The sequence below is a fragment of the Sturnira hondurensis genome, unplaced genomic scaffold (genome assembly GCF_014824575.4).
Source record: "Sturnira hondurensis isolate 20B ecotype Veracruz unplaced genomic scaffold, ASM1482457v3 Scaffold0010128, whole genome shotgun sequence".
Classification (NCBI taxonomy): Eukaryota; Metazoa; Chordata; class Mammalia; order Chiroptera; family Phyllostomidae; genus Sturnira; species Sturnira hondurensis.
In genome coordinates, this window is record NW_028082759.1 from 26,589,940 (window position 1) to 26,615,546 (window position 25,607).

The 25,607-nt window shown below is 50.4% G+C and overlaps 3 protein-coding genes across 3 annotated transcripts in view; 1 reads left to right on the forward strand and 2 right to left on the reverse strand.

Annotated features, from left to right (window-relative positions):
• The window catches only part of AFG2A (AAA ATPase AFG2A), a 170,202-nt gene extending 169,499 nt beyond the window's left edge, over positions 1-703 (reverse strand). The window contains exon 1 of the mRNA XM_037058578.1: positions 458-703. Coding sequence (XP_036914473.1) covers positions 458-620 — 163 coding nt within the window. The 5' untranslated portion in view covers positions 621-703. The remainder of the gene's footprint in view (positions 1-457) is intronic.
• Positions 704-1,169: 466 nt separating this feature from the next.
• Positions 1,170-18,848, forward strand: NUDT6 (nudix hydrolase 6). Its single transcript, XM_037058580.1, has 5 exons — positions 1,170-1,398; positions 3,540-3,743; positions 7,778-7,833; positions 14,181-14,235; positions 18,189-18,848. Exons 1-5 carry the CDS (start codon positions 1,173-1,175, stop codon positions 18,584-18,586), a joined length of 939 nt encoding a protein of 312 aa, XP_036914475.1. The 5' UTR covers positions 1,170-1,172; the 3' UTR covers positions 18,587-18,848.
• The window catches only part of FGF2 (fibroblast growth factor 2), a 39,473-nt gene continuing 30,273 nt past the window's right edge, over positions 16,408-25,607 (reverse strand). The window contains 1 exon segment of the mRNA XM_037058760.1: positions 16,408-19,223. Coding sequence (XP_036914655.1) covers positions 19,038-19,223 — 186 coding nt within the window. The 3' untranslated portion in view covers positions 16,408-19,037.

Here is a 25,607-nt window from a genome sequence, read left to right on the forward strand (position 1 = left end):
GGAGATTAATTGTGCAGGCGACACTCGAAGGCAATGATGAGCCGCCCCCATGCCCGACCCCAGAGCCCATACAGTCGTGCGAGGAAAAGCCACCCTTCGTCCCTGAGGGCGCAGGTTCGCCCCTCCGGAAGGATGTACCCACATCTGGACTGAACTGGGCTTCGTTTTTCCTCCCCTATGGTAGCTAGAAAGGAGCTATTTTGCCGTGAAATATATCGGACATCTCGCATGAGGCAAAGATGTCTCGAGTGCAACTTGGCGATTCAAGACAATTTACAAAAGGGACCGTGGCGCTGGTCCCGCAGAAAGCGCTCGTGCTCGCGCCGGGCGGGCTTGGCCCCGAGCCCCTCCCTCCTCGGCCTCGCCACCCTCCGCGGACCCCCGAGCGGACCGTCAGGTCTCCGTTCCCCCGCCAACCCAGGCGGCGCCCCCTCGGCCGCCTTCCCACAACTCTCACCCTTTTCTAAAAAGTTGATCACCGCCAGAGTCCCGGTCGCCCCCGCGAAGCCGGCTCGGGCACAAGCCTCCGAGGCCCCCGCAGGGGAGTGAGCCGCGGCGAGCGAGGGCGAACCGCCGTCGGAGCTCCGGTTGAGCCGTTTTCTGTTCTTCTTGGAAGACATGATCGGAGGGCAGCCTGGAAATTGAAGCACCGAAGCCGGCTCAACGTGCGTGCTTCACTGAGGGAAAAACTTCCGGGGCAGGAGTCAGCGAGACCCACCCCCGCGCCGTAATTCGCCGAGTGAAGCGAACAAAGCGTAGGGCACCCGAGTGTGTGCAGAACCCGCCGCCTTCGAAGAGGTTTTTCTTCAAAGGAAGAGGTATTAGGTGGACGGAACCTTCATTAAGATTGCACATTCCAGAAAGGCAGGACTTTTTTCCTATCTGCGTTCGTCTTCCCCATCCCTGAATACACATGCGCTGAATTAAACTATGGCGGCGCGGGAGTAGAGTGGTGGGAAAGTCTCCCCCGCGTTGTCCTGGAGCCGAGCAAACGGCCCAGAGGGGCTGGTGGACAGGTCTTGGCGGTCTCCTGGGAATAGCGCTGCAAAGGGATAAGCCCTGCTCAACTCCGGGCAGCTTACGCGGCACTCTTCTGAGGTTTACGTTAGCACCTCCTCTCCGGGGCGCGGAGGTGGGGAGGTTTGGGGGTTGAGCGAGCGGACGGCGTGGGGATGTCGCCTCTACTGAGCGGGGGCTATCTGCGCGTGGTGTTGGCCCGGGTCCGCGACGCCAGGCTCTGGGTCCCGGACCGCAAGGCCTCGGGCGGCCCGGGTTGCGCGCCGGATCCGCCCGCCGGAGTCGGCTTGCTGCGGGGCGAACTGGACAGATTCGGCGGCGTCTCCGTGCGGCTAGGCGTAGACTGCCTGGACGCGGCCGCCTTCCAGAGGGCCCTGCAGGGCAAGTGCCTGGGCCGAGGGTCCCTGGCTCCCCCAATCGCCAACGAAGTAACTGCGACCCCCACGCCTGCGCCTGTCTGGCTCCGAGCCCAGGGGGCGCGCGTGATCGCCCTTTGATGGGAGGTCTCCGAGGAGGTTGCTGGAAATGGTGACGATCCTAGACTTTTGGATTGGCCATCCCAGTTTCTGGTCCGCCTTCTAGCGTGTGACCTTCTCCTCGGGCAGGTTCAGTAAACCACCATTTGCTCTTCCGTGAAACTGGGTAATGGGAGCGCATGGGGTCACCGAGGGCTAAGTTGGATAAAGAGCGTGAAGTGCTTAGCGCGGTGTCGCCCATATTTAACTCTCGGTAAACTTGTCGGTACCATCACTTTATTCGTCACTGTCATTTACCGAGCAGTGGTTCTGCCGGGATCTCTGCCCGAACACTCTCACACACGTGGTGGACAGTGAGTGGACCAGAGGTTCCCGGCGGTCATATTTATACACAAGTCGTTATCGGGGGCAATGGTGAATCAGGAAAGGGGTGGGTGGCTCGTTTTCGGTAAGAAAACTGCCCGCTCTGAACCTTAAGTCCACTGATAAGAAGGAAAGTTTGGATGGAGGAGCCTTCACTTTGAGAGAAGCCTAGATTTGGTGGAGCAACCTGTTTTTTTAAACTGCCCCTCACCCCGGCCCCTCCCCCCCCCCCCGCCCGGTTTAACATGGAAACCCTGCCAGGGAAATTTCTTCCCACTAATAGGAGCTTCAAATAATCTCGGTCCTATTATTTAGCAATATGGCAAAGTGAGCAAGCACCTTTGTGAATATAACTGGGCTGGGGGGGGGGCAGGGTTGTTTGTTTGGGTTGTTTTTTTGTTTTTGTTTTAGAATTTCTGTGAGTTTATTTGAGCCAAACTGACCACATATGCCCCAGGAGCAAGATCTCAAATGCTCCTATTTCTCTTTTAAGTCCTCTTCATTTCTAAACTACTGACTTCTCATTTTCTCTCCTGCTTGTGAGTAGTTGCTGGTTCCAGCAATATCACCAGGAGGAGATTCAAATCAGTGTTCATCCTCTAAAAGGTGTGCATGTATGTGTGGGCAGATACAGGTACTGCCCACACTTGTCACTTGTCAGTGACCAAACGGGTAATCAAAGCTCAGCAAGGCAGAGCAGAGGAGCGGGGCCTGGGTCTGGATCACGCATCCAGGTTTCAAGTTCCAGGCCCCAACACATGCTCAGCCAGGCGTTTGGCATTTGCCACAGAAAATACTTGCCTGAGGTCTCCTGTGTGAATGCCAGCCCAAACTACTGGATAGATGTGGTGATCGAAGATAAATTATATGAAACTAACTGGTAAACTCAGAAGTACTATATACTTGTTATTTTTTTCAACAAGTCCTTTTTCACTTACTTGAGTGCTAGACACTGTTTTAAGAATTTACAAGTATTCGTCCATTTAATCCTCATAACACCCCGGGAGGTATGTACTGTCATCTTCGTTTTGAAGACGATGGTGCCGAGGCCCAGAGAGAGTCTAAGTTTCTGATCCCTGGAATCCATTCCTGCTGCACTGAACTGCCTCCAAGAGCTACTGCTGGTTCTGTTATCGAGTCCAACAGAACCTGTGTCATGGCCTATAAAAAAAAAACAAATAATCTGAGGATCCCATGCACCCTGTGTCTGTCTCTGTGTTCGCCACACTGGCTTTTCAAAGTGACAGAACTGTTTAAAGAGTAAATACATTAGAAGCCCACAATTCTCATGTGTAAAGATTAAAATGAAGGTGTCAAAAGAAACATTAAAATGGCGTTTTAAGTCAGTTTATTTGTTCCTTCTACAACTTGACCACCGATTACGTGCCAAGCAAGTATTGTGTCTGGCAATAGGAATATAAAGTCATCCCAGCCCTGACTACTCACATGGAATTCAGACTGGTGGGAAAATCCCATCTACAAGATGGTCACGATATAAAAGATGGTAGTTCCCACGCGCTGGTGTGATGAGGCCATTTTGGGACCCCCCCCCCCCCATAGCTAACTAGTAAGGCAAGTGGATGCTCAAAATGGCTTGCTGGAGGAGGCGACGCCATAGGTGAGTTTGAGCGTATTCCACTGCCCCCACTGGCAACCACTTCAACTGTGTTTTTTGCATTTTAGCGTCCGTGCTGCAGTGGCGATCAGCAGGCAGGGTTGCCGTCTGGCTGCACGTGCCCATCCTGCAGAGCGTACTCATCGCCCCGGCCGCTGCGCTGGGCTTCCGCTTCCACCACGCAGAGGCGGACTCAGCCACGCTGACGCTGTGGCTGGGCCAGGGACCCAGCCGGCTCCCGGGCTATGCGACACACCAGGTGGGAGTTGCAGGTCAGTTTCAAACACACGGTCATCAGCGTTAACTTCTTAGAGGTTCACCCAGTTTCTGCTCACAGCTGAGCAGTCGGTTATTCTCCCCGTGGATGAAATGGTTATCCTTGGGACCACTGCTGGCGCCCCGGATGGAGGAAGTCTGCCTTGTGAATCGGCAGAGGGCAGCTCGGGAACAAGGAAGGTCAGCGTTTAGTTTTCAAAAGGATGAGTTTAGACACTTCACACAGACCTTTGAGCGTCACTACTCAACTCGCCACACTGAATGGGGGGACCAGGGAATAAATGAATTACGGTAAAACATTAGCACTAATTCTGTGAATTTGTGAAGTAAACGGTAACTTGGGTGGAATTTAAGATAAGGCAAACAAGCTTTTTAATGGTCTGAATGTCACTTCTTAAAGACATTAAGTCATCATGCCACAGTTTAAAATAACGCAACTTAAATACATTATTGAATTTCAAAATTACTGCTGAGCTTCAGAGACACTGTCTTGAGAAAAAGACTTGGCGGAGGTTAAGACTGGCTCTCAAACTGTGGAGTTCATCCAAATCCCCCAGCAGGCCGTTCACCAGAGGCTAGGCCCAACCCCCACGGTCTCCATTCAGGGGTTCTGGGGTGGGGCCTGAGAATTTGTATTTCTGGTAAGTTCTCTGCTGCTGCCCTTCTCTTTGAGAACCAGGATTAAGAACATTCCTAGATTTCCAGAAAAACTAAAATAGTCAAGAATCTCATGACCTAAAATAAATGGACACAGTAATACATATTAGCTACTAACTTAATCAATAATGATTTCATTTGCCTTCATATAACTTACAAGAGTTTTAAAGGCAGTTTGCCCTTTGAAGTCATTTAAAGGAGTTATTATTCCAGGACGTCTAGTGTTTTCTCCGTCCATGGCCTTGCGCAGAGACATCCGGGAACTTTCCGGTCAGCTCCCCTTTATAGGACCACGTGGAAAATTTGGTGACAGCCTTCCCACTTCATGAGATGATCATGCAGGTGACTGTCCAGTCATCGGTAGAGACTTGGAGTTTGCCGTCGTTAATGCAGAATTGGCACTGTGTGCAGAACGAGTCCTGTGAAGGACTCGCTTCTAAGTACTGCATCTTGTATTAGACCCAAGGTGGACCGTAGGAGTTCAGGGAATGAGGGTTCAGGAACTCGCCAAGCCTTGAAGAAGGAGGCTTTGAAGTGGCTCTTGGGGTGGGGACGAGATAGTGTAAGAATGTATTCTGGAAAGGTAGAGAGTTTTTTAGGTGAAGGGAAAACAGTTGACATCTGTTGCTATAAGCAACAGAAGGCAGGTGTGGCCGGAGGAGGGGCCCAGAATCTGCCACTCTAGCATAGTGATCATTTTGAGTGAGGACAGTGGAAACAGCAACACTGTTTCTCCCTGGAAGGGCTCCCTGTGTCCTCCATTCTACCTAAAAGTCGGCCAGGAGTCTCTTGTGCCAGGAAGAGAAGGGGGTGCTTATCGCCGGAGACAGGATTGACGAGAGGAGTCTGTAGACTTACTGACACAACCCCTGCATTCTTTTGGTTGCCCCCAAGTTTCCCCCCCACACTCCCTGGCCACTTCCCACCATTCACCTCCCCTGGTCCGAACCCTTTGTCTTGTCTCTGAAATTTATTACTCTTTGCTAAAATGGTCTGACCGCTTTCCTAGGATCTTCTTTCTATGAAGCCCTCCACCCCTACCCTGGGCCAGATAAAAATATTAACATCAAATAACATTTATATTTTTTTCCAATTCACTTGGAGTCAATTCACTTCACAGGCCCCAGACCCCCCAGGGCCGGTGCAGAAATCTCCCTCCCCTGCTGGGGTCTGCCTCGGAGCCTTTAACCCTGTCTGCTCCTCTTCCCGCCTGTTCTTCCTGCGGGCTTTGTTCAGCTCAGTCTTTAGAGCTGAGGTTTCTGCTGAAAGAGCTTCTCACCTTCCTGTCTATCCAGAGTCTTCTCACCTGTCGGTCCCATCATCCTTTCCCCTTTATCCAGCTGTTTTCCTCTATAGCACATACCCCAGTCTGAAATCATGCAAGTTCACATACTTGATTCCCCGCAATTCCATAAACTCCATGAAGGCAGGTACCTTATCTCCTGCCCGCCGCTGTGTGCTCAGGTGCAGGACAGCACCTGACATGCAGTCAGGGCTCCGGGAGTGTTTCCCGAACAAACGGTTGGGTAAGTCTTGGTTGGGTAAGTCTTCCGTGGGAACAGCCACCCTGGGAGAATGCGGCTGTGGCACAGTGACAGGCCCGGGCCGCATGGCGAGGCCTGTCAGACAGAATTGGGCCCACGGATGCGGGTCTCAGAGCTGCGTGGGCATGGACAGTCAAAATGACGCCGCAGTCGCCGGGGTCATGCGTCTAAAGCACTTAGCGCAGTACCTGGCTGACGCTGGCATACTAATAACCTCCGTTTAACCTTCTCTGATCTCACTCAATTTAACTTTACGTTGCGACCAGCAGGGGTCGCCCACATTGTGCTTTGGCACTGCTGGGTTTGTCTTTGGGATATTTTGCTCCTGTTTACAGTGAACTCATTAGGGAAAAGTTCCATTTGAGTAATGACCCATTATTAAAATTTAAGAGTAGGTTTCCTTGGCATTTCTTTGGCATTCTACCCTTTGTAAAGTCCAATTAAATTACAGTTTATGTTTTCTAATAGAAGCCGGCCTTAGTATTAGTTACATCTCACTTAGTGGTTTTCCTTCTGGCTTAAAAATACTAAAGCGTGTTTTCCTTCCAGAGGAAGTTACTGTTTCTTGTGTTTCACATACTTGCCCACCTCTATACTGTGTCTCCAGGTGGCATTTACTGCCTTCTCGTGTTGTGCACAAGTGTTTTGTTTGCCGTTGCCTCTCAGACGCACACACACAGACACAGCTGAGCACCCGTGAGGACAGGAAATTTTGTTTTGCTCAGCACTATGTCCCTGTCACCCAGAAAAGTGCCTGACAAAAACAGGAGCTCAATTCATGTGCTATATAGAGAGTCTACCTACACATGTTATAGAGATAAACTCAATTAATATTGAAAGAATGAATGGACGTGAAGAAATATCTTTTTAACAGTCTCTTCCTACATTATGTAAACACAAATATTTTTAAGTTATAGCATTTAAAGGAACATAATACCAGTCATTGTAGTAACATATAAGACCCAGGACTGCCCAAATACAAGTAGAAAACAAATGTTTTTGAGTCCTAACATCTAGCCGAGTACTTAGCATACTGGGCAATGCCTATGAAGAATAAATAAATAAAAGAAACGGCCTGGAAACATAAATAAAATAGAGAAGTGTTGCAGAGCAGTGTGCTGCTAGGTTATAAAGCCGGGTACGAAATGGTGAACCAGCTTGGGTGGCCCCAGGGAGGTCGTGAGCCGAACGCTGATGTGCGTGAGACTCGGGTCACCAGGGGGCACAGCCTGTGTCCCCCCACAGTGACCTGGGGGATAAGCACGAGAGTGGAAAAGCCAACGCACTGATTCACTAAATATCTTTAAGCATTTAAATGGCCCTGCCACTCAAGTGCATGCTACCCGAGTGTGGAAAGACGAGTTTATTCAACTGTGTGTCCTGAGGGACAGGCGACCTAGACAAGCTTTGCAGGTGGCCGTCCTACAAGGCAGTGCATGCTGGGACCATCATTGGCTCAAGGAACCTGTCTCGGGTGTCCAACCATCCGCCTGTGGGCCTCGTGGGGCCCGGGAAGGCTATGAATGCGGCCCAACACAAAACTGTGAATTTACCTAAAAAGTTTTTTTTTTTTACTCATCAGTTTTCATTAGTGTCTGTGTATTTAATGTATGGCCCAGAGACACCAAAAGGTTGGACAGCCCTGGGTCGTAGGTAATCAAGCAACCAGCTGCTTGCTGGAGAGAGTTGACGCCTTCATGGATGAGGTGGTGTTGAACTCGGCCTTCCAGGATGGGTGGGGTTTTAGTGACTACATATAAGAGTGTGGGAGGAGTCTAAGATGAATGAAATTAACATTTCTCATTATCTGTTATTTTTCTCTCCAACAGGAGCTGTGTTTGATGAAAATACTGGAAAAATACTGGTTGTCCAAGATCGAAATAAAGTAAGTTGCTTCTATTTATAAATTGCTTCCTAAATGTTCAGTTCTCTCTAAAGAAAATGTAGAAATTCTTATATGCTCAGGAAATTACACAGAGTTATTTTAAAAGTTATCTCTGAGTAGTTATGGATCATTTGGCTATAAAATCCCCAAACGCCTGTGTAGGCCTTGAAAATGTCAGAGTCCCCTCACTATCGCTATTACGTTATGGCTACAGGAAAATTATAACTGGCTGTGTCTGACCGGGAAGACAACTCATTTCTAACACACTGCCAAGATATTCTCCCATCCACCCAACATTTGCTGAGCTCCTGCTTGGAGCCAGGTGCTGAGAATACAGTGGTTAATGAGACAGTGTCCCTCGTGTCCTGCACCTCGCCCTCTGCTTGGGAAAGCGGTGACCACGCAACGCATGGTGACAATTTACTTTACCTTTACGAAGCCCCGCGAGAATTCTCAGAAGAGGTGACTTTTAAATTGGGTCTTAAAGAATGAATAGGAGGTTACCAGAACAAAAAAAAGGGTAGGAAGCCAGACAGGACATTGGAATTGCATGCGGAAGGGCACAGAGTTGGGAAAGGAGCAGACGCGGCGTGTTAGTCCGTTCGGGCCCCGGTAGAAATTCCTCAGGCCGAGGGCTTAGACAGCAGACGATACTCCTCATGGTTGTGGATGTTGGGAGGCCAAGGTCAAGGCGCCAGCCAGCAGAATCGATGTCTGGTGAGGTCCCGGTTCATAGATGTTTGTCTTTTCACCGTGTCCTGCCCTGGCAGGACTCCTGGGATCTGTTTTATAAGAGCACTTCTCCAAGTCCCAAGGGTTCCACTCTTATGACACAGCCGCCTCTCAGAGATCCACTTATAGTGCCACCACCGCATTGGGAATCAAGACTCAACCTGAACTTGGTGGGGCAGGGCGGGCAGAAATAGTCCGTTGCCCACAGTGTGGAAAGAATGGCAAGAGCTCATTGTAGCCAGGAGTGCAGCCGGTGGTGAAACTCTCGGCCCGAGAGCTGGACAGGGAGTGGGGTGTGAGCGCCTTGCACACCAGCACAAGGGGTGTAGACAGCCAGAAGCAACGTGGTCTTTCAGAGAAGTACCTCGATCAGAGATCAAGTGTTTTCACCCTCACTCGTGCATATAAAAGCGAAAGAGAATAATTACTCTGATACTTTCTGAGACTTCGGTAAATATCGGAGGACGGAGTCAAACATTTCCCCCATCCTAGGTGTTTTTGAGTTGTAAATGCCCGTTGGCAGTGAGAGCTGGAAGCTGTTCACCCATTTCTCAGAAGTGCTGTCCACACGCACCCTGATGGTTGGAAGTCGAAGTGTTAGTTAGGGCAGGGTCTCCGACTCAGACTAACCTTTACCGACAGGACTGAGTTGAGTAGGTCAAGGATTTCGTGCCTAGCCCTCGCTAAGTTCCTTCTTCCTCCTCCCACCTTGGAGTCTGTTGGGGGGGTCTAAAGGGGGGTCTCCTGGCAAAGTGGAAATCGGTTAGCGGGGTCTCAGCTCTAGCATCACTAGGGGAGTGCACAGCACGGAGGGCGGGTGTGGAGCTGAGACAGCCGAGGCATCAACTCAGTAGGAAAGCACGTCCCCAGGTGCCACCCAGACCGGCCGCATCAGAAACGGGTGCTGCTCACGCCCGCGGGCCTTCCGGGGACTCAGGGTTGCGGGCGGGTTTGAGGAGCGCTGTGCTAGTGAGGCGGCCCGACTCTTCCTCCGCTGCTCTGCAGGCTGCCAGGCCTTGGTTCTTCAAGGACGAGAAAGCGCTGCTTTTCAGAACCCAGTCATGTTCCCGCGCCCTTCTGGGCGGCTGGGTCTGGCAGAGGCTCGAGGCACGTTCAGACCGCGTGAGACTTTAGTTTCTGTGTAGGTTCAGGGGTTGACCCACGGCCTGAAGGCAGCCCAGGGTGGGTCAAAATGTGGCCCAACACAAAACTGTAACTTGACTTAAAACCTTTTGTTTTTTGCTCATCAGTTTTCATCAGTGTTTGTGTATTTACTGTGCAGCCCAGACACCAAAAGGGGGGACACCCTGGAGTTAGAAATGCTGCTCCTACTTAGGTTTTGCGTTTTTGTTTTTTTCAGTTATAAGCAGAGAGCCATCTGAGAACAACAAAATGCAAAAACTGAGTATTCTTGTGTAATTCAGTGTTGTAATTACAAATATAAAGTGTCACACTGAAGCATATGTGGCTCCTGTGACTGTTCTGCTGTCAGGTGGAATCTAAGCGCACTGTTAGCTGTAACCATGAACAATGAATCGGCGTGATTTCCAGACATCTGTGCCAGTGCTTCTCCTCCTGGTGCCTCCCTCTGCCTGGGCAGATGGGCCTTGCAGAGGGAGCTGGAACGCTCACCGCAAGCGTGCGCACACACTCACACCCCAAACTCAAATGACATGCCTCGTGCTTTCTCCTTTCCTATCCACATTCTCCCATCCTCCACCCCGCCCCGGGGTTGTGAGAAATAAAGATCTGACGGCGGCTTGATCTTGTAAACTGGGCGCTAAAACCCAAGACCAGGGCGGGGACCTGTCCACCCACTCTCCGGGGCTTTCTGAGTTCCTGTACTTCCCACATGGTCCGCTTTGTTCTAAACACTAGGACATGAATAATCAGTGCGTAAACACTGTACCAGGCGGCGGTGTGACTGAGACAGTGCAGTGGGGGAGGGGCAGCACAAGGGAAGGGCACGGGCTTGCGCGGGGGCAGCGATTTCTGTGCGCCTGGCGCTCAGTGAGTTTTGGTTGAACGAATGAACTACTAAAAGATCTCTATGGCGCTCCTGTCTCATTGGGTACCATCCAAACACAGTGACTCTGAACCCTGGCAAGTGAGAGGAGCGGCACTAACACCAGAACACTGGAAGTAAATCGAATTTCTGTCACCCGACCAAGTTGGAGTAAAGGAAGAACATGAAGGGCAAACGATAGGCGAGAACGCGAAGGAAGAGGCTGGCGGGCCGTACCCTGGTTCTGAGAGGTAGGGCTGAAAGAAGCCAGCGGTCCTGGGGTGTCTGCTGACATGAGCCACGCCTTCGGGTCACAGCAGCCACGCCCGGCGAAGGTCCTGAAGCTAATCGTCTGCTTGGGGAACAGAAGATGTCTGTGAGTTGGGAAAAATCGCGGGAAAAATGGTCAGAAAATAAATCATTCCTATTCGCCCATTCTGGAAACTCTCATACGAACTGAAATTGATCTGCAGGACAAGCTTTAAAAGAAACAGTGCTATTAAATTAAAATTGTTTTAAAAGAGAAAATATCTCACATTCTGTCAGTGTCTCTGAAAAATGCCTTAGAAGTAATCCCCTTTGTTGAGACCCAAAATGCCTATTTCCTGGGCTGGCAATTCCTTCCACGGAGGATGGCGGGGTCTCCGAGTGAGAGAGGGGACCACCCTTACAGTGTCCGCTGAGTTTTCCTTTCCATCCCTGCTGCCCCCCCCCCCCGAACATGTATTTACACACCTCCTCCAGGAATGTCAGGTTTATCACTGGCAAATGTACAGGAAAAATTTGTTCTCGCATTCACCATTCCAAAATAGAGTCACGCATTTTTGTCAGTGAAAAGGACACGTAACCTTTTGTAGTGGGCGAGCGTCAGCCACGCCTCAGGAGCTCGACTCAGCAGCTCGAAGCTGGGGGGGTCACATAAGTGCGGGCTGCGTGGTGCCTACTGAGCAGGAGCCCTGGGAGAAGCACATTCCTTTTAAAGTGACTGGAAAGTTCCTTCCGGGAGATTGACAGGCCGGGGAAGGACCATGGAATTTTACATGTAAAGCATAGAGATGCTTTGTCTTTTTTAAAATATGGGAACAGAGGACACAGATGGAAACAGATAATAAACGCAAACAGGCATCAATCAAAGCCCACCCTTTTCCCTTCCTCAGTAATCTTCCCACGGGAAACGATGCACTGGAATGACGGCAGCAGACCACCAGCGGAGCGTTCAGTCTCATGCCAGATTGGAGGATTCAGGAAGGAGCACTTGCAAGCAACAGGCAGATACAAACACGTTGATACCAAACCAGAGTTCAGGTCAAATTCGCAAGCCCTGGACGGGCAGAAGTCTCCACACAAACTCTGGTGTGGTTACGCAGAATGTTCCAGGGAGGTCTGGGGGAAAGAGCAAAAGGATATGAAAAAGCACCAAATAGTATTAAGGATTCATGAGAAAATAGCCAATTAAGTTTTTAAATGGCTTAAAAGATGGATAGAATCAGACAGCCTGGATTTTACTACCCCCAAGCTGGGTCACCTCAAGCAAGTTATCAAATTTTTTGTGCCCTCAGTTTCATCCATTGCAAAACAGGTTACTGTCAAGTTTAAGTGTAATTCTCTTTTTACTTAATTTTTCAATTGACTTGAGAGAGATTTCAATCTAGCCCTGACCAGGGATCAAACAACCGTGGCGTATTGGCATGATGGTCTAACCAACTGAGCTGCCCAGCCAGGGCTAAATGTGTGTGATTCTCATAGAAACATCTAGCAATGTCTCAAGCCCAGTGGATATTCGGTATCCATTCAATATCCATCATTATGATGTTGGTCAATCCAGTTAACAGGGAGTAGACTTTAATACTGAAACAGACGACCTGCCCACCTCTCCGCTGATCAGATCCGAATCAACCAGGCTTCGAAGCTGCCCAGCTCAGGCCTCCTGTCCCTTAGATGGACTGCAGGCTGGAGCTTTGAGAGGGAAGGAGGAAGTTTTCTCAAAACAAGCTCTTTAAAGCTAAATTGTGCCAGCAGATGTCACCAACTACTCACCAGCATAAAAATACACTTAATTCTTCCATAGCTAAGGTTTATGAAATAATGAACATCAAATGTATGTGAGCTGTTTTCAGTCCTTATAACTAGCATGTTCCCCCTTCTAGCAAGTTTGTATCTCCAAATTTAATCAACAATCTCCAATTATTCATCATGAAGTTTAGGAAAAGATTTTAAAAGTGGACTTTATTCTTTTGAGAAGCGTTTGAACCTTTTGTTAAGAACAGAATTGACGGTGAAGCCCAACATCCTGCTGGACAGAGGACCTCATCGTTCCCACAGAAACACGGCTGCTGGAAGGACTAGAGGGCAGCGCCCCAAAGACAGCGCCTGGGCCAGGCCGTGCTCAGACTCCTGCATTCACGACATAAGCCGTGGCCTGCGGTGCAGAGAACCTCAGGTCTGAGCCAGACACGGAAGGGCGGGCAGCCCGAGTTCAGTGCCCACATAACCAACCGTCTGTGGCAGCTCTGGGAGTCGTGCCGCTGGCCTCCGGCCTGGCAGAGCTCGGAAATGACACACAGTTTAAGAAGCTCCCATCCAGGAAGTGAGGGTGCCACAGAGCACCCCAGCCAAAGTCCGTGAAGGTGTGTGATGAATGAAGAGAATAAGGTGCCCTGGCTCCGAGCTGCAGGTCCCGAAGGAGCCTGGCCTAGTCCCTCCTCAGCTTCCATCATGGTGAAGGGTAGGAGGTGGAACAGCCTCTGGCAGGAAACAGTTGGCCGGTCGGCCAGAAGCATCTTGCCCCATCATGCCATTTCATGATTATTAATTATTCTATTAAAGATTTGTTTGTTTTTAGAGAAATGGGAAGGGAGGAAGAGGAGAGAAAAATATCAATCGGTTGCCTCTCACACCCCTCAACCAGGGACCTGGCCTCTCAACCTAGGCATGTGCCCAGACCGGGAATCGAACCAGTGACCTTTTGGTTCACAGTCCGGTGCTCAACCCCCCAAGCCATGTAAATCAGTCTTCCCCCAGTTTACCTGCCTTCCAAGTTCAGATCTTCCCATTGCCCATTCCCTATACCCCCAAAAAGAACAAGAAAACCTCACAATCTTAAACCAGTCATTTTTATTCATACCACCCATGAAATCATTAACACAGAGCAACAGATCTTGGGATTAACAATATATATGATTAGACACACAATACAGAAAATAAATGTGAAATTAAAATAGCATATATACTTCAGTGATTAAATTTATACTGTATTTTCTCTACTTATTTATAGCAGCATCTGTAAGATTCTTCTATTTGTTAATAGTTAACTAGCAGCAAAACTTAAAATTACACAAATTCAGTAGATGTCTCCCTCCACTGTTGAATTCATCACATTAACCAAACAAAACCACTACTATTTCCCAAAGAAAACAGTTGGAAAAGAATTCCTAACCAGTTTCCCACAAAAAGAAGGAAGAAAGAGGAAGGAAACTGGAAAAAAATTTACATGCAATTAGGAAAAAAAAAGGACCTTGACCAATGATGGGCAAATATTGTGAATCTCCACGTGTGTGTGTGTGTGTGAGCAAAAGCTGGGTTAACATCATTCTCTGACTTTGTGCCGCAGTCGAAAAACATGTGGAAGTTCCCAGGAGGCCTGTCGGAGCCCGGAGAGGACATTGGTACGTACCCTGCCTGTGGTCGGGTGGCCTGAAAATGCGGAGGAAGTTCATGTGTTTACTTTCTTACTCTGTAGTTAAGAATAAGATTTTAAATTTCCTAACTGGTTCAAACGAGAGGTGACTTCAGGGCTGACAGGAAAGTAGCAGCAAAAACGGTGGCCCGAGAACCCATTCCGACAGCATGAAAAATGCCACCAGGAGCACAGGACGCCGCTGTCCCCCCTCAGGGCGGCTTCTAGTGCCATCTGTTTGGGAATGAGTGCCTTTGGATATGCATCAGGAAGGTTTAGGGTCGGGGCTATTTTGTCTGTGACTAAAATTGTTGAAATTAAACTGAGAAAATACACTTGCTTGACCATTTTGTCGCACAAGGATGAATGGTAATTTTTAAATGAACTTGGAAACAGGTGTTATTTATAGTCACTATGGAGCCACGGTAATTCTTCTCTTTGTGAAAATTTTATCTACTATTTATTTTGAATAGTGAGGAAGCCAAAACTGTGAACTATCTCAGAGGAGAACATACGGAATGAGAAAGTTGACCTCACAACTCACTGAGATGAACCCTGAAGACAGGGAGATTCGGAGTGAGCTAAGGGTTCTCAGTGTCACTGATCTTACAGGAATAGACGAAAGAACAGAATCCGAGCTTTCCTGCCCGTCCCCTCCACCACTGGCCAAATGCAGCCCCTGTCCAAGTGAATCAGTAAGACAACTCATCGGGTACCAGGGTTGCTTCTCCCTGACTTCCTCCTCAACGCGCATGCCCCTATTCGCTTCAGCCCACATTTATGTGGACAGTTTCCTAAGTTATCTTTAGATATTTTATTTAAACACAAAGCGTGTTTTTTTAAAAATGTAACACAAGTTAAAATGCCTCATACACAGTATATAGCCAGCTTCTAACAACCACTAAGTAAATTGACTACATTCAGATAAATCCATAGCAAATTCTGGATTTTAGAAACCACTGACCCAGGCTCTGCTGGGTCTTCTGGGGAAACGGAAGAGGACTTGGCTGTGGGCGGGGGCTGGGAGGGACAGCCACTTATTCTAGGACCCCTGACTGCCCTCCGCCGCCTCGTGTGGCACACGAGGGTGAGTGGACTGGACAAGCCTCTGTTCACCCCTCGCCCGCCCACACTGGGCAGGGGGCAGCCTGTCCACAGGAGGTCCGTGCAGCTTCCTCCACAGCAGACACACCGCCAGGCCACGTGGATGGGTGGGAGTGCACACCAGAACCGCCTGCGTCCAACTGGTTCAGAAACCACTGCTTTTTTGGAGTGTCTGTGGTTGTCACAGCAACCCACCTACCCAGAGACTACGGTACACGCCTCGACCACGTGCAATCAGGAGGCGGCAGCTGGTGTTGCTCACCCTGTTCTTCAGCGAAGGGTCGATGAAGGCTTTGCCTGAGGACAACGGTAAATCCCCCAAAGCAGCAGGAAACGGTGACTGACAGCAGAGGCCCGAACCACGTGTCTCCCCAAGGGCCTGTCCGTGCTGTGACACAGTAACAGACGTCCTTCCCGATAAAGCCAGATCGCCCGAGAGTTGCTTGTTTCCTCTGAACTGCATTCAGGCACAGAACAGACCCCAGAATTACGGCCACCACCAACGTGCAGACATTCACACTGGCTCAGACGTAGGAAACACACCCATCGGGCCCCTCTGTGCCACGATCGCGCTCGGTGAACAAGGCACCGCTGTCTGTCTGTTGTGTCTGAACGGAATGGAAAGGCGCAAGTACAACGTGGGGTGCGATCCTCAGGCTCTGGTACATCCCCTGGGAGCACCAAGGTCCTGGCCAGGTTAGAAGGGGGGGGGCTGCCCTCCCAGGGTAGAACCCCTGGTGGGAGAACCCCGACCTGGCCCGGGACCAGCATCGGTCGAGGTCCATCAGTGCACCAGAGTCTGAGGGAGACGCCAGGAAAGCCTGTAGTCTGCACAGTTGTTCCTGTTATTTTGTTTGACTTCTACCTGTCCTATCATTAAATATCACAAAATAGAAATGACAAATATAAATTCCATTTCATTATTGTCTTATACTAAACAAAATGCTGTGATATATTTAAACATCTTTCTCAATTAGCAAAAATAAAAACACGACCCTCTCAGTTTTTCCTACGTTCTTCAAACCCTACAACACAGCAGATGTAATTTCAGTTCAGCTTACAGTACATTAGAGTAACGAAGGCACAAGAGGAGAGCATTTGATCCCGATAAACGGTGGCTCTCTCATCCCCCTGACACAGAAGCGCTGGCCTCCCATCCCTTCTCAGTCTTGCTGCTGCCCTGCTGGCGTGAGGGAACCAGACCAGACTGTGGGCAGCCACCCGGGCCCACTGCTGTGGGGACCACCGGGCAGGGCGGACCCCCGGACTGGCCCCGACCTGCACTCTGTGACAGAGACAGGCTGAAGAGGGACGCGAAAGCCAGACTCCTGGTGAGTGGTGCTGGTGACTGAAGGGGACCCCCGTGTGTACTTCCCAGAGTGTGAAAGAGTCGACCCTGAAACAACGGTAAAGGGAGATCGGCAGAGGACATAAAATGTAAGGCCAGTGCCAGGACCTGTAACAAATTTCCTAACAGATATGTATTCTGTGTGGACCGAAAGTTCTCTTATTAAGGAAAGTTGTGCTTTTTTAACTCTTCTATGAAAGATTTTACTTTTTATGAAATATATATTTTTTATTTTAAACATAACCCTTTTGTTTGGGGTTTAAAATATATAATTTCTAGCCATGTGTCACCTATGGGAAATCTCAACCATAAGGAAGTCAATCAGCCTGAAGTTGAAAAATAGCAGACAGGCAGCGTCACCCTCCTGAGCACCACCTCCTGTGGCTGGTTCCGGGGGGGGGGGAGGGGGGGCTCAGTCTGGGGCACGTCCAGGGACCTGGGCACATCCAGGGCAGGGCACAGGGAAGGGAGGCCATCTCCTTGACTTCCTCTTCCTTGCCTACTCTTTACCAGGAAGACCACTGAACTACCGAGAAGGCAAATAGATTCTACTACTCAACAAGCAAGAAGTGGCAGGCACTGAACATGAATCTACGCAACTAGGATGCTCCCAGGGGACTGGGTGGGGGAGGCGGCGCTTTTAGGGGCGCCGAGTCGGCACTGGGAGAGAGACCGGCAGCAGCACAGAAGAAGAGAAAGCCCACGCAAGCAGCCATCGGAGTGTGTGAGTGGTGATAAAAATCCCATCCCAGAAGTTCACATATTACCAAACAAAATCATCCCTAGAAAATGAAAACCCTGTCGTATTATGAAATTCCACATGAAGTGACTGCAGAGTTTGGGGCCTGGAGGAATGAAGCTCAGTCCTTTGGAATCTCAGGAAACAGAGAGCCCACCCCAGACCCCAGAGTGGGCTTCCACGGACCGCCTAGCTAGGTGAGCACGACGAGAAGGTCTCGAAGGTGTCTTCTCTGTGAGTCGGGGGCCTGACAACCCCCCACCAGATCACCAGGAGCGGCCAGAGTCACTTCAGAGATCGCCGCACCCGGCCGCCCGGCCTCCTGCAAGAGCGGGCTGCTTCTCCTCGACACCAACGTGCACAAACCTGGGCGGTGCTGGCCAGTGACCAGGACAGAGGGTGACAAAGACACGTGTAGGAATAGTCGCCACAGCTTCGCAACCTGTTTTCACCTTTGGGGACACAGAGCAGGAAGAGGTTAAAAACAGGTGACCCCAAAGCCATACAGGTGAGCAAGCCCCCCAGGGTAGCAGCCAAAGAAATAGTCACTATTTCAGGAGCCCCTTAGTGTGCAGTGGTGAGGAAGTACTTTGGTACTTCAGGGTGCCCAGACTGCAGAGTTTTTATCAAAAACCTCACTTTCTTGAAGTCTTGCTTTGGCGCCTTTGATAACGCTGCTTTAACTGAAAATCCTTGTGGAGGGTTTTCCAAAAGTGGGGTGGTTACTGACGTGCATGCCCCTCTCACACAGGAGACACAGCAGTTCGGGAAGTTTTCGAAGAGACGGGCGTGCGGTCAGAATTCCGGTCCCTCCTGGGCCTTCGGCAGCAGCACAGCCACCCCGGGGCCTTCGGGAAGTCGGACATGTACCTCGTCTGCCGCCTGCAGCCGCGCTCCTTCTCCATCCAGCTGTGCCCGCACGAGTGCCTGCGGGGCGAGTGGATGGACCTGGCCGCCCTGGCCGCCAGCGCCCACGCCACGCCCGTCACCCGCAGGGCCGCGAGGCTGCTGCTGTATGGGCACCGGGAGGGCTTCGACAAGGTGGACCTGACCGCGGACACGTTCCCGGCTGCGCACACGGGCTCACTCTACAAACTCTACCACCGGGAGCTGCCGGGCAGTTACAAAGCCCTGGCAGGAGTGGAGTGAGCGCCCAGGCACGCGTGTACGCCCGGGAAGTGCACGGCACACGGACACGAATGGGTGTCACGTCATACCACGAGTGGACCCTGGGGGCTGACTGACTGGCTTGTATGTTCTTGTGGGGATGGTTTCCATGAAGGAACTTTGTAAGTGTGCACATTTTAAAATCCTCTTTTCAGATGAACCACATGTATGGAAAAGATTGTAGCTCTAAGCAAGCTTCACTGGCTAAAGGCAAGTGCTATATAAAAGGTGGAAGTCCATACATTTTCCAGGAATTCTTGTTGTTTTCTTTACTAAGGCAGCGGTTAAATACTCGACTATTAGATAGAAGGTGATCCGGCCAGTTACCCAAACTGAGCCGGCAGCTGTACACGTCTTCCTCCTCTCTCTTTAACAAACCCCTGCCATGTACCTCTTCTCTCCTGCGAAGGGAGGTCAGACGGCGGCATGAGGATCAGCTCTTAGCAGACATTGGGAGAAAAAGGATGGCTTTCTGCCCGGGCCCCGTTTTGGGGCCGAGTTTGTACTGCCCAGTCCGCTTCAGCGCCACGTACCAGCTGGAGTACTTCCTGGACCGGTAAGTGTTGTAGTTATTGGATTCCAACCGTTCAAAGAAGAAACACTCATCCGTAATGCATTTCTGAAAAGATATAGGAAGAGGCAGAGCCGTCAGTGCCTTTGTTATTATCACACTTTTCACATTAACTACCGGTGACCACCGGTGGCCCATCCTGCGCACCAGCAACCATGCTGCTGGGCTCAGCAGGACAGACGAACTCTGATAGTCTGGCTGCAAGGGGGAGCAGGACAGCTCCCAGCTCACCTCTTGGAGGGATGTGGCCAAGGACCATTCCGCAGCGCCCCCAGGGACCGATCTGGTGTTAGGTGGCAAGACACACAGAAGGTGTGGGAGTCACACTCGCTGGCTCAGGTTTGAAAGACCCCAGGGACATGGTTTCCAAGGCTCCCCACCAAGAGGGCCGTGGCCAGTACCAAGAACCACGCCACACCTGGGGAGACCCAGAGGTGCAGCCTCCACTGGGTATCTAAGCCGTATGTGTCCCCTTCCAGGGCCAGGGTACCAACTGAGTCACGCCAACTTTATCAGGGTCCCCGTGAAACAGCATCAGACAGGAAACTTTCTCACGACAAGATCCGGGTTTTGTTAATACTTTACTCGCAGAAACAGAGTTAGTTCCTCAAGTTATAATATTTTTTCTAGTAGGCTAATATTGTTTCCAAGGCATAAAAGAATAGTTTATCGTACAGAAAACAGCGAATACATGTAATGTCCCCAAATTGTACTGGAAAGTATATATGATTAGCCTTTTCAAAACACGGAGAGATAACGAGGAACATACTGGTTTCTGGCAGTTTCTTGTGAGGGAGGAAACTGCCTTTTGATTGTAATCCAACTATTAAGGACAGAGAACAGCCAGCTCAACAAATAGTTAGATCTGGAAATACTATTCCAAGTAATCAGGCCTAACAGGCCGCCACATTATTTTAGGTAAATGTTCAAAAATCAACTTTACAGAATAGCACTGATGATAGGTACTGACCTCTTGGGGTGGGGGGTCAACAAATGACTTAGTCACTTTTAAGGGGAGAAAAGGTCATTTACTTCTTATATTACAGTTACAGACAGACGGATAAACTCATATAGAAAGCCGTATCACTCTACAGGTAGTTATGTCTCCAAATACAAATATGACGAACACACGCCCATGGTTTGCGTTAATCAGTGTGTCAGACTGCCGCCTGTCTATACACTCAAGTCTGGGCACTTCAGGACTGGAGAAAACCCACACTCAAAAGACTTGAATCTTTTCCCAGACTCTGATTCCAGGAAAACCTAGGCAAGGGCACAGACTGTCAAGAAAGAAATATAAATCAATAAGCAAAACAATGAAAATAGCTGGTATAATAGCGACATGACAAGGTTCTGAGAGAGACCAAACAGTGAACGCTAGTCCCCGGTGGCTGGAGGGTGCGGTCCCAGGTCCTGTGGTCAGCTTCCAGGGCTGAGAATTTTACTGGATGTTTACTCGCCTGCAAGTTTTGACCATCACTGTTAATTCAACCTTTAAAAATTGAAATACAAACTCATCTAATGGAAAGACAGACTCATCTAACTTGCCCATTTTTTGGTAACAAATTAATGAAGTGATTCAAGTCTTTCTGATGCAAATAAAACCTGGGTAGCCCGGCAGAGGACCAGCTCTGGGTGGCCTGGGCCCTCCTATGTCGCCCGCAGACCCAGATGTGCGCACCTGGGGACGCCGGGGCACTGCCGGCGCGCCACACTTCCACTGCGCCTTTGGAGCAAAGTGCCACGCTTCTGTGCTGACTGCAGTCAGCTCGTGGTCCTCTGTCAGTTGGGCACCACCGATAAGATCTCCCCCTTCGCCTGTTCTAGCTTTGAGACCAGGAGTGGCAGTGGGAGGAGGGAAGAGTGACAGGAAAGGCCGTGGCAGTCATGCAGTTAACGTGGAAGGCAGCACCTCGAGACAGGGGCTGGCTCCCCAGAGGAGAGCAACCCAACCCTCCACCCTCGGGCCTCGGGACACCAGTACGCTCAGTTTTGGTGTGCCGGGCACCCCGCCCTGCCAGCTGGCATGCCTTACAGTGCTTGGCCTATGGGAGTGCCCCATGCCAGCACACTTGCCTTCTCTGCCAGTCCCTGTGATTTCAGAGAAAAGACCCAGTCCCAGGGATTCAGGGAACACTACGTCATGGAACCCACAGGCTGTTCCCACCGAGGCGCCTTTACCGAAACAGCATGGATGGGAGGAAAGCACGCTTCTGTGCCCAACGTCCAGACCCGTAAGTTTACTAAACAACCACTCGCTACGCACTTGACAACAAACCACCGTACTTTTTCAAATGGGTCCCAGGGCCAAACTCGGCTGTCAAGAAAAGCAGGCGTTTGACAGCGCCATGTAAGCCCAAGTTCAACCTTCTCCCTTCTCAGTTTACAGACCGTGTTCTGTGGCTGCGAGCTCAGTGTCTCTGTTAAAGACCGACGCAGCAGAAGTGCCGTCAACCCACACAGACGTGTTCACGCAGTCTTCCGCTCCCCAGTGCTTCACTGCCCACCGCTGCAAACCTCAGGGAAAAGGGGGTCTTTGGGGCACTGACGTCACAGTGGAAGCGGGTAAGCAACTTCCAAGGCCGGTGGCAACGTGCACCTCGCTCCAGGCTCATTCTGTGCAGCTCGGGAGCAGGAAAGCCCTTCATTCACAGCTGCTGACGGCCGCCTGCACATCCATTTCTGTCAATATCACAAGGATCCTGTGGCATCGTCATCGTAAACTCGTTATCACACGAGGAATCTAAAGCCCGACGCCCTTCCTTACTTCAGATTGTGGGTGTCGTTTGCCCACGTATCTATCTCACACCTTTTCATCAAAGTAAATTTCCCTCTAGTTTGGCTTGTTTCCACTGAAAAATAATTTTAAGCTATAGAAAGCACACAGTTCAAATACTACACATATTTGTTGGTCGTGTGTTTCTGTCTTCTGGGCACTGGGACTGGTCTATGGACAGCACCGAATGGGGAGCGTGTCTTTGCACCACCAGTTCCAGCAGGTGGGGCCGCGCCAGGTGCAACACTGAGTGACTTGCATGCGGAAATGGAAGCAATCCTGTGGAAGGGTAACAGTGAGAGGGGTTGGGATGGGGACAGGGTTACAATTCTCAATGGCTTAATCACGGGAGGCTGCCCTGAGGAAGTGACGTTTGAGCAAATACTCAGAGGTGAAGGCATTAACCATCCACCTAGGAGGGCAGAGCCCCCAGGCAGAGAGAGGGGACAGCCAGTGCCCACACCCCGGGAGCAGGATCAGGCCTCCAGCTTGAGGGGCGGCAGGGGAGGGGTCAGGCACATGGTCAGGGAGGAGAAGACCTAGGACATTCAGGGTAAACACCGAGCAATGGAACCACTGTGGATTCTGAGCAGCTACAGGGCACGACCTGACGTTTTCCCAGGTCACACCGGGGCAAGGGCAGAGGCAGGGAAACCAGTCAAGGGCAGGCTCGGAATGACGGGCAGCAGGGTGGGGACTCAGATGGCCAGAGCTGTCTGCGTCCGCATGCACTTCTAATAGAGCGGCTTTGTGGCAGACTGGAGATGCGATGTGAGAGAAACGGAGGGGTCAAGGACGGCACTGAGGTGTGAGCTCTGGTACGACGACTTCTCACCAAATGACACGGAGCCGGGGGTGGGGTGGGGGGACGGACGGGAGGTGCATGTGGTGAGCGGGTCCTGGCGACAGGCGCGTCGCTTAGCCTTCCGTCCCTCTGCTCACGATGCACAGAACTGCACGCTGAGAGGTGCCAGTGAATAAGGGATGCGAGAAAGTGTGTGCAGGCAGGTGACGCTCAGCTCCAAAAGGTGTGGACTCCAAACAAGGAAGGGAGTGAGGATGTCTGGGATGACACAGGCCTGCTGCGCAGTGGCCGTGGGGCGCCCTCGAGACCTCCCCGAAGGTGCCCCGCAGGGCCCGGCCCGGCGTCCTGCATGGGGCCCTGGCCGTCGGCGGGCAGCAGGGACACCGCTGCTGATTTTAAAGGTGGTGTTGCAAGTCTGACCCTTGTAGGGGTGACTGACGGGGGAAGAATCAAAGAGAATTTGAAAAAGCATACTCAACATTTCAAATCATTTGGCTTGGGTTTTTTTTTTACTAGATATTTAATTTACTTTGAAATTTCAAAAAGAAAATGAAGTGATGTGAGGAATTAATACGTACTGAAAACTCACCCAGTGAAATGGGGGGAGACCAGGTTTCTCACTGTTGGAGGTTACAGACCAGCAAGGGGGGCAGCTGAAGTGATTCACGTGAGACCAGTGGCTTAGAGCAGGATACGTCCATATGGCCTCACGGTCATCGCAATACATTACGGGCATCCTCAGGTGAGTAGATGCCTGTGTTCGGTGCTCTGCCAGGCGAGGGCCCGGGAGCAAACACACCTCGGGGGCCACAAGTGCACCCAGCACCCAAATCTTGCTTCCTAAAGCCTTTTTCCAATAGAGGAACCAAAGTCTGAAATAAATATCCATGAGGATACACTGATAGAAATCACCGGATGATTAAATGCAGAATAGACGAATTTCTCCCATGAGAGAATCCCGAATAATTTATGTATATGATGCCCCACCCCCAAGGAGTTGGAGCAGAACCCCGCTTCCCTTACGGGAGAACTGTGTATAGTGACTTCCCTCCAAGGCAGGCAGCCGGGACACAGGGGGGCTGGGGTAACCCCAACTCTCCCTGCCTCCATCTCCGTCTCCTCTCCCTGTGCCGTTGGCTTCGCAGCCTCGCCAGCTGCTAAACATTAGATCTGAACCTTACAGCCATTCCCCATGCTCTGTGTTTTGGATCGTTTGTTCTTTTACAGTACTCTGATTTTGCAGTTTTGGCCTAGGAGGGAGTTTGCTTAACATGAATCCAAAAATGCTTTTGCTTACACCACTTCTGAGAATTACAAACAGACACGATGTTAGCATCAGTGCTGACTGTTCTAGAACAAACTCAAACACACAGATTGCGAAAAGCTAAAAGGAATTCTGATCTTAATCCTGTAAAAAAGGTATATATATAAAATGTATGTAACATTTTAAATCAGACTGGCTTCTAAAAGAAGCAATAATTCTTATTAGGCAATAATCTCTGCATTCAATCCTATTTTCTCTCTTAAAAATGGTCTGCGTTCCTCTCTAACGGTCACCTTTTCCCGACAAATTTGTTCAGCACATGCTGTCAGTCTGGGTCACGGAGCCCTCCGAACTCGAGTTTCCCCATTCCGCTTTGTGGGTGGGTTTCATAGTAAAGGCTCCTGAGTAAGAAAGTTAGTCTATAGTTTAAAAAAAGTATTTTACTTTTATAGTCATGAAATATGTATCCTCAAATATAAACAATTTTTCATATTTCACTATTATGGATCAAAACAGGTCACACACACTCAAATCCTCACTAAAATATTTTGCTCAGCTATCACTGTGGCATTTTGCAGAAAACAACGTGGAACTTTCTAGCAGATAAAGTCCAGGCAGATTTTTTATTTCGATGCTAACAGTGTGGTTGTTTGGTGATTTAAACTTAAAACTGTAATAAACTCATTATAGGCAGTTTCTTTAAAAAATCTACAAATTCGGTAAACACTTAAGAAATCAGAAATCCTAATATTTGTTCTGGACTTCCGTTGCTCATGGCAACAGAATTTGCCCTGCTGTGGATGGAGGCAGCGGTCTGCTGTGTATCAGAGAACTGCCCCACCTCTGCCTCCAAATACGGCTTTTGTATTTCCTAGCTTCAAAGGGGCAGCGGGAGGGGAGGAGACCGTTGAGAAGTGTTTTCCAACAGTGAGAATCCTCAGCCTGAAGGCACAGTCATACCATTACTACATACAGGCACTGGAGAGAAAAGGGTGCAACTTAGTCTTTTTCTCCTGCTCTCAGCCGGCAGCCATCTCTCTGACGTGACTTAGAAACCAGGACGGTTTATGCCTGCAGAGTGCGCTCTTTCTGAGGGGAACCGGAATGTCAGCCGGGTCAATCCCGCACAGGGGGAAATGCAACGCCCAGCGCAGCAGCCTGGCAGGGTGCTGGGCAGACAGGTGGAGTGGGAAGAAGCATGCTTCTGGCAAGTGCAAGTTCACAACCGCCGCTCCTCCAGGTTACAAGGAGCTTCTGCACCCCAGATGATGGCTACAGGTCCCAGCACTGGACTGAAACCAACAGTCTCTATCGGTGACAGCTCGATGCCTCTGGGCCCGACTCCGAGAGAAAGGTGCCCATTCCCGGGCCACCAACGGCACCCCGTTGGGTTGGGGTGTGAGACTTTCTCATTGAAGACTGCCACGGCCCCCGGACTAGCAGAAGGGGACAGGATCGCTGCTGGAAAGGCATGGCAGTGGGCCACCCAGTGGAGCGGTGGGGTTAGGGTTAATGGTGGTGATCCAGTGACGGCAGCGGGAACCGGCTGATGCCGCTGCCCCGAGCAAACTGATGAACCCTGAATGT

Excerpts from the sequence above, each read along its gene's own strand:
- NUDT6 (XM_037058580.1), top strand. The coding sequence starts at position 1,173 with ATGTCGCCTCTACTGAGCGGGGGCTATCTGCGCGTGGTGTTGGCCCGG. Across the intron at positions 3,744-7,777 it reads ACACCAGGTGGGAGTTGCAG|GAGCTGTGTTTGATGAAAAT; the intron begins GTCAGTTTCAAA and ends TCTCTCCAACAG. Across the intron at positions 7,834-14,180 it reads TTGTCCAAGATCGAAATAAA|TCGAAAAACATGTGGAAGTT; the intron begins GTAAGTTGCTTC and ends TTTGTGCCGCAG.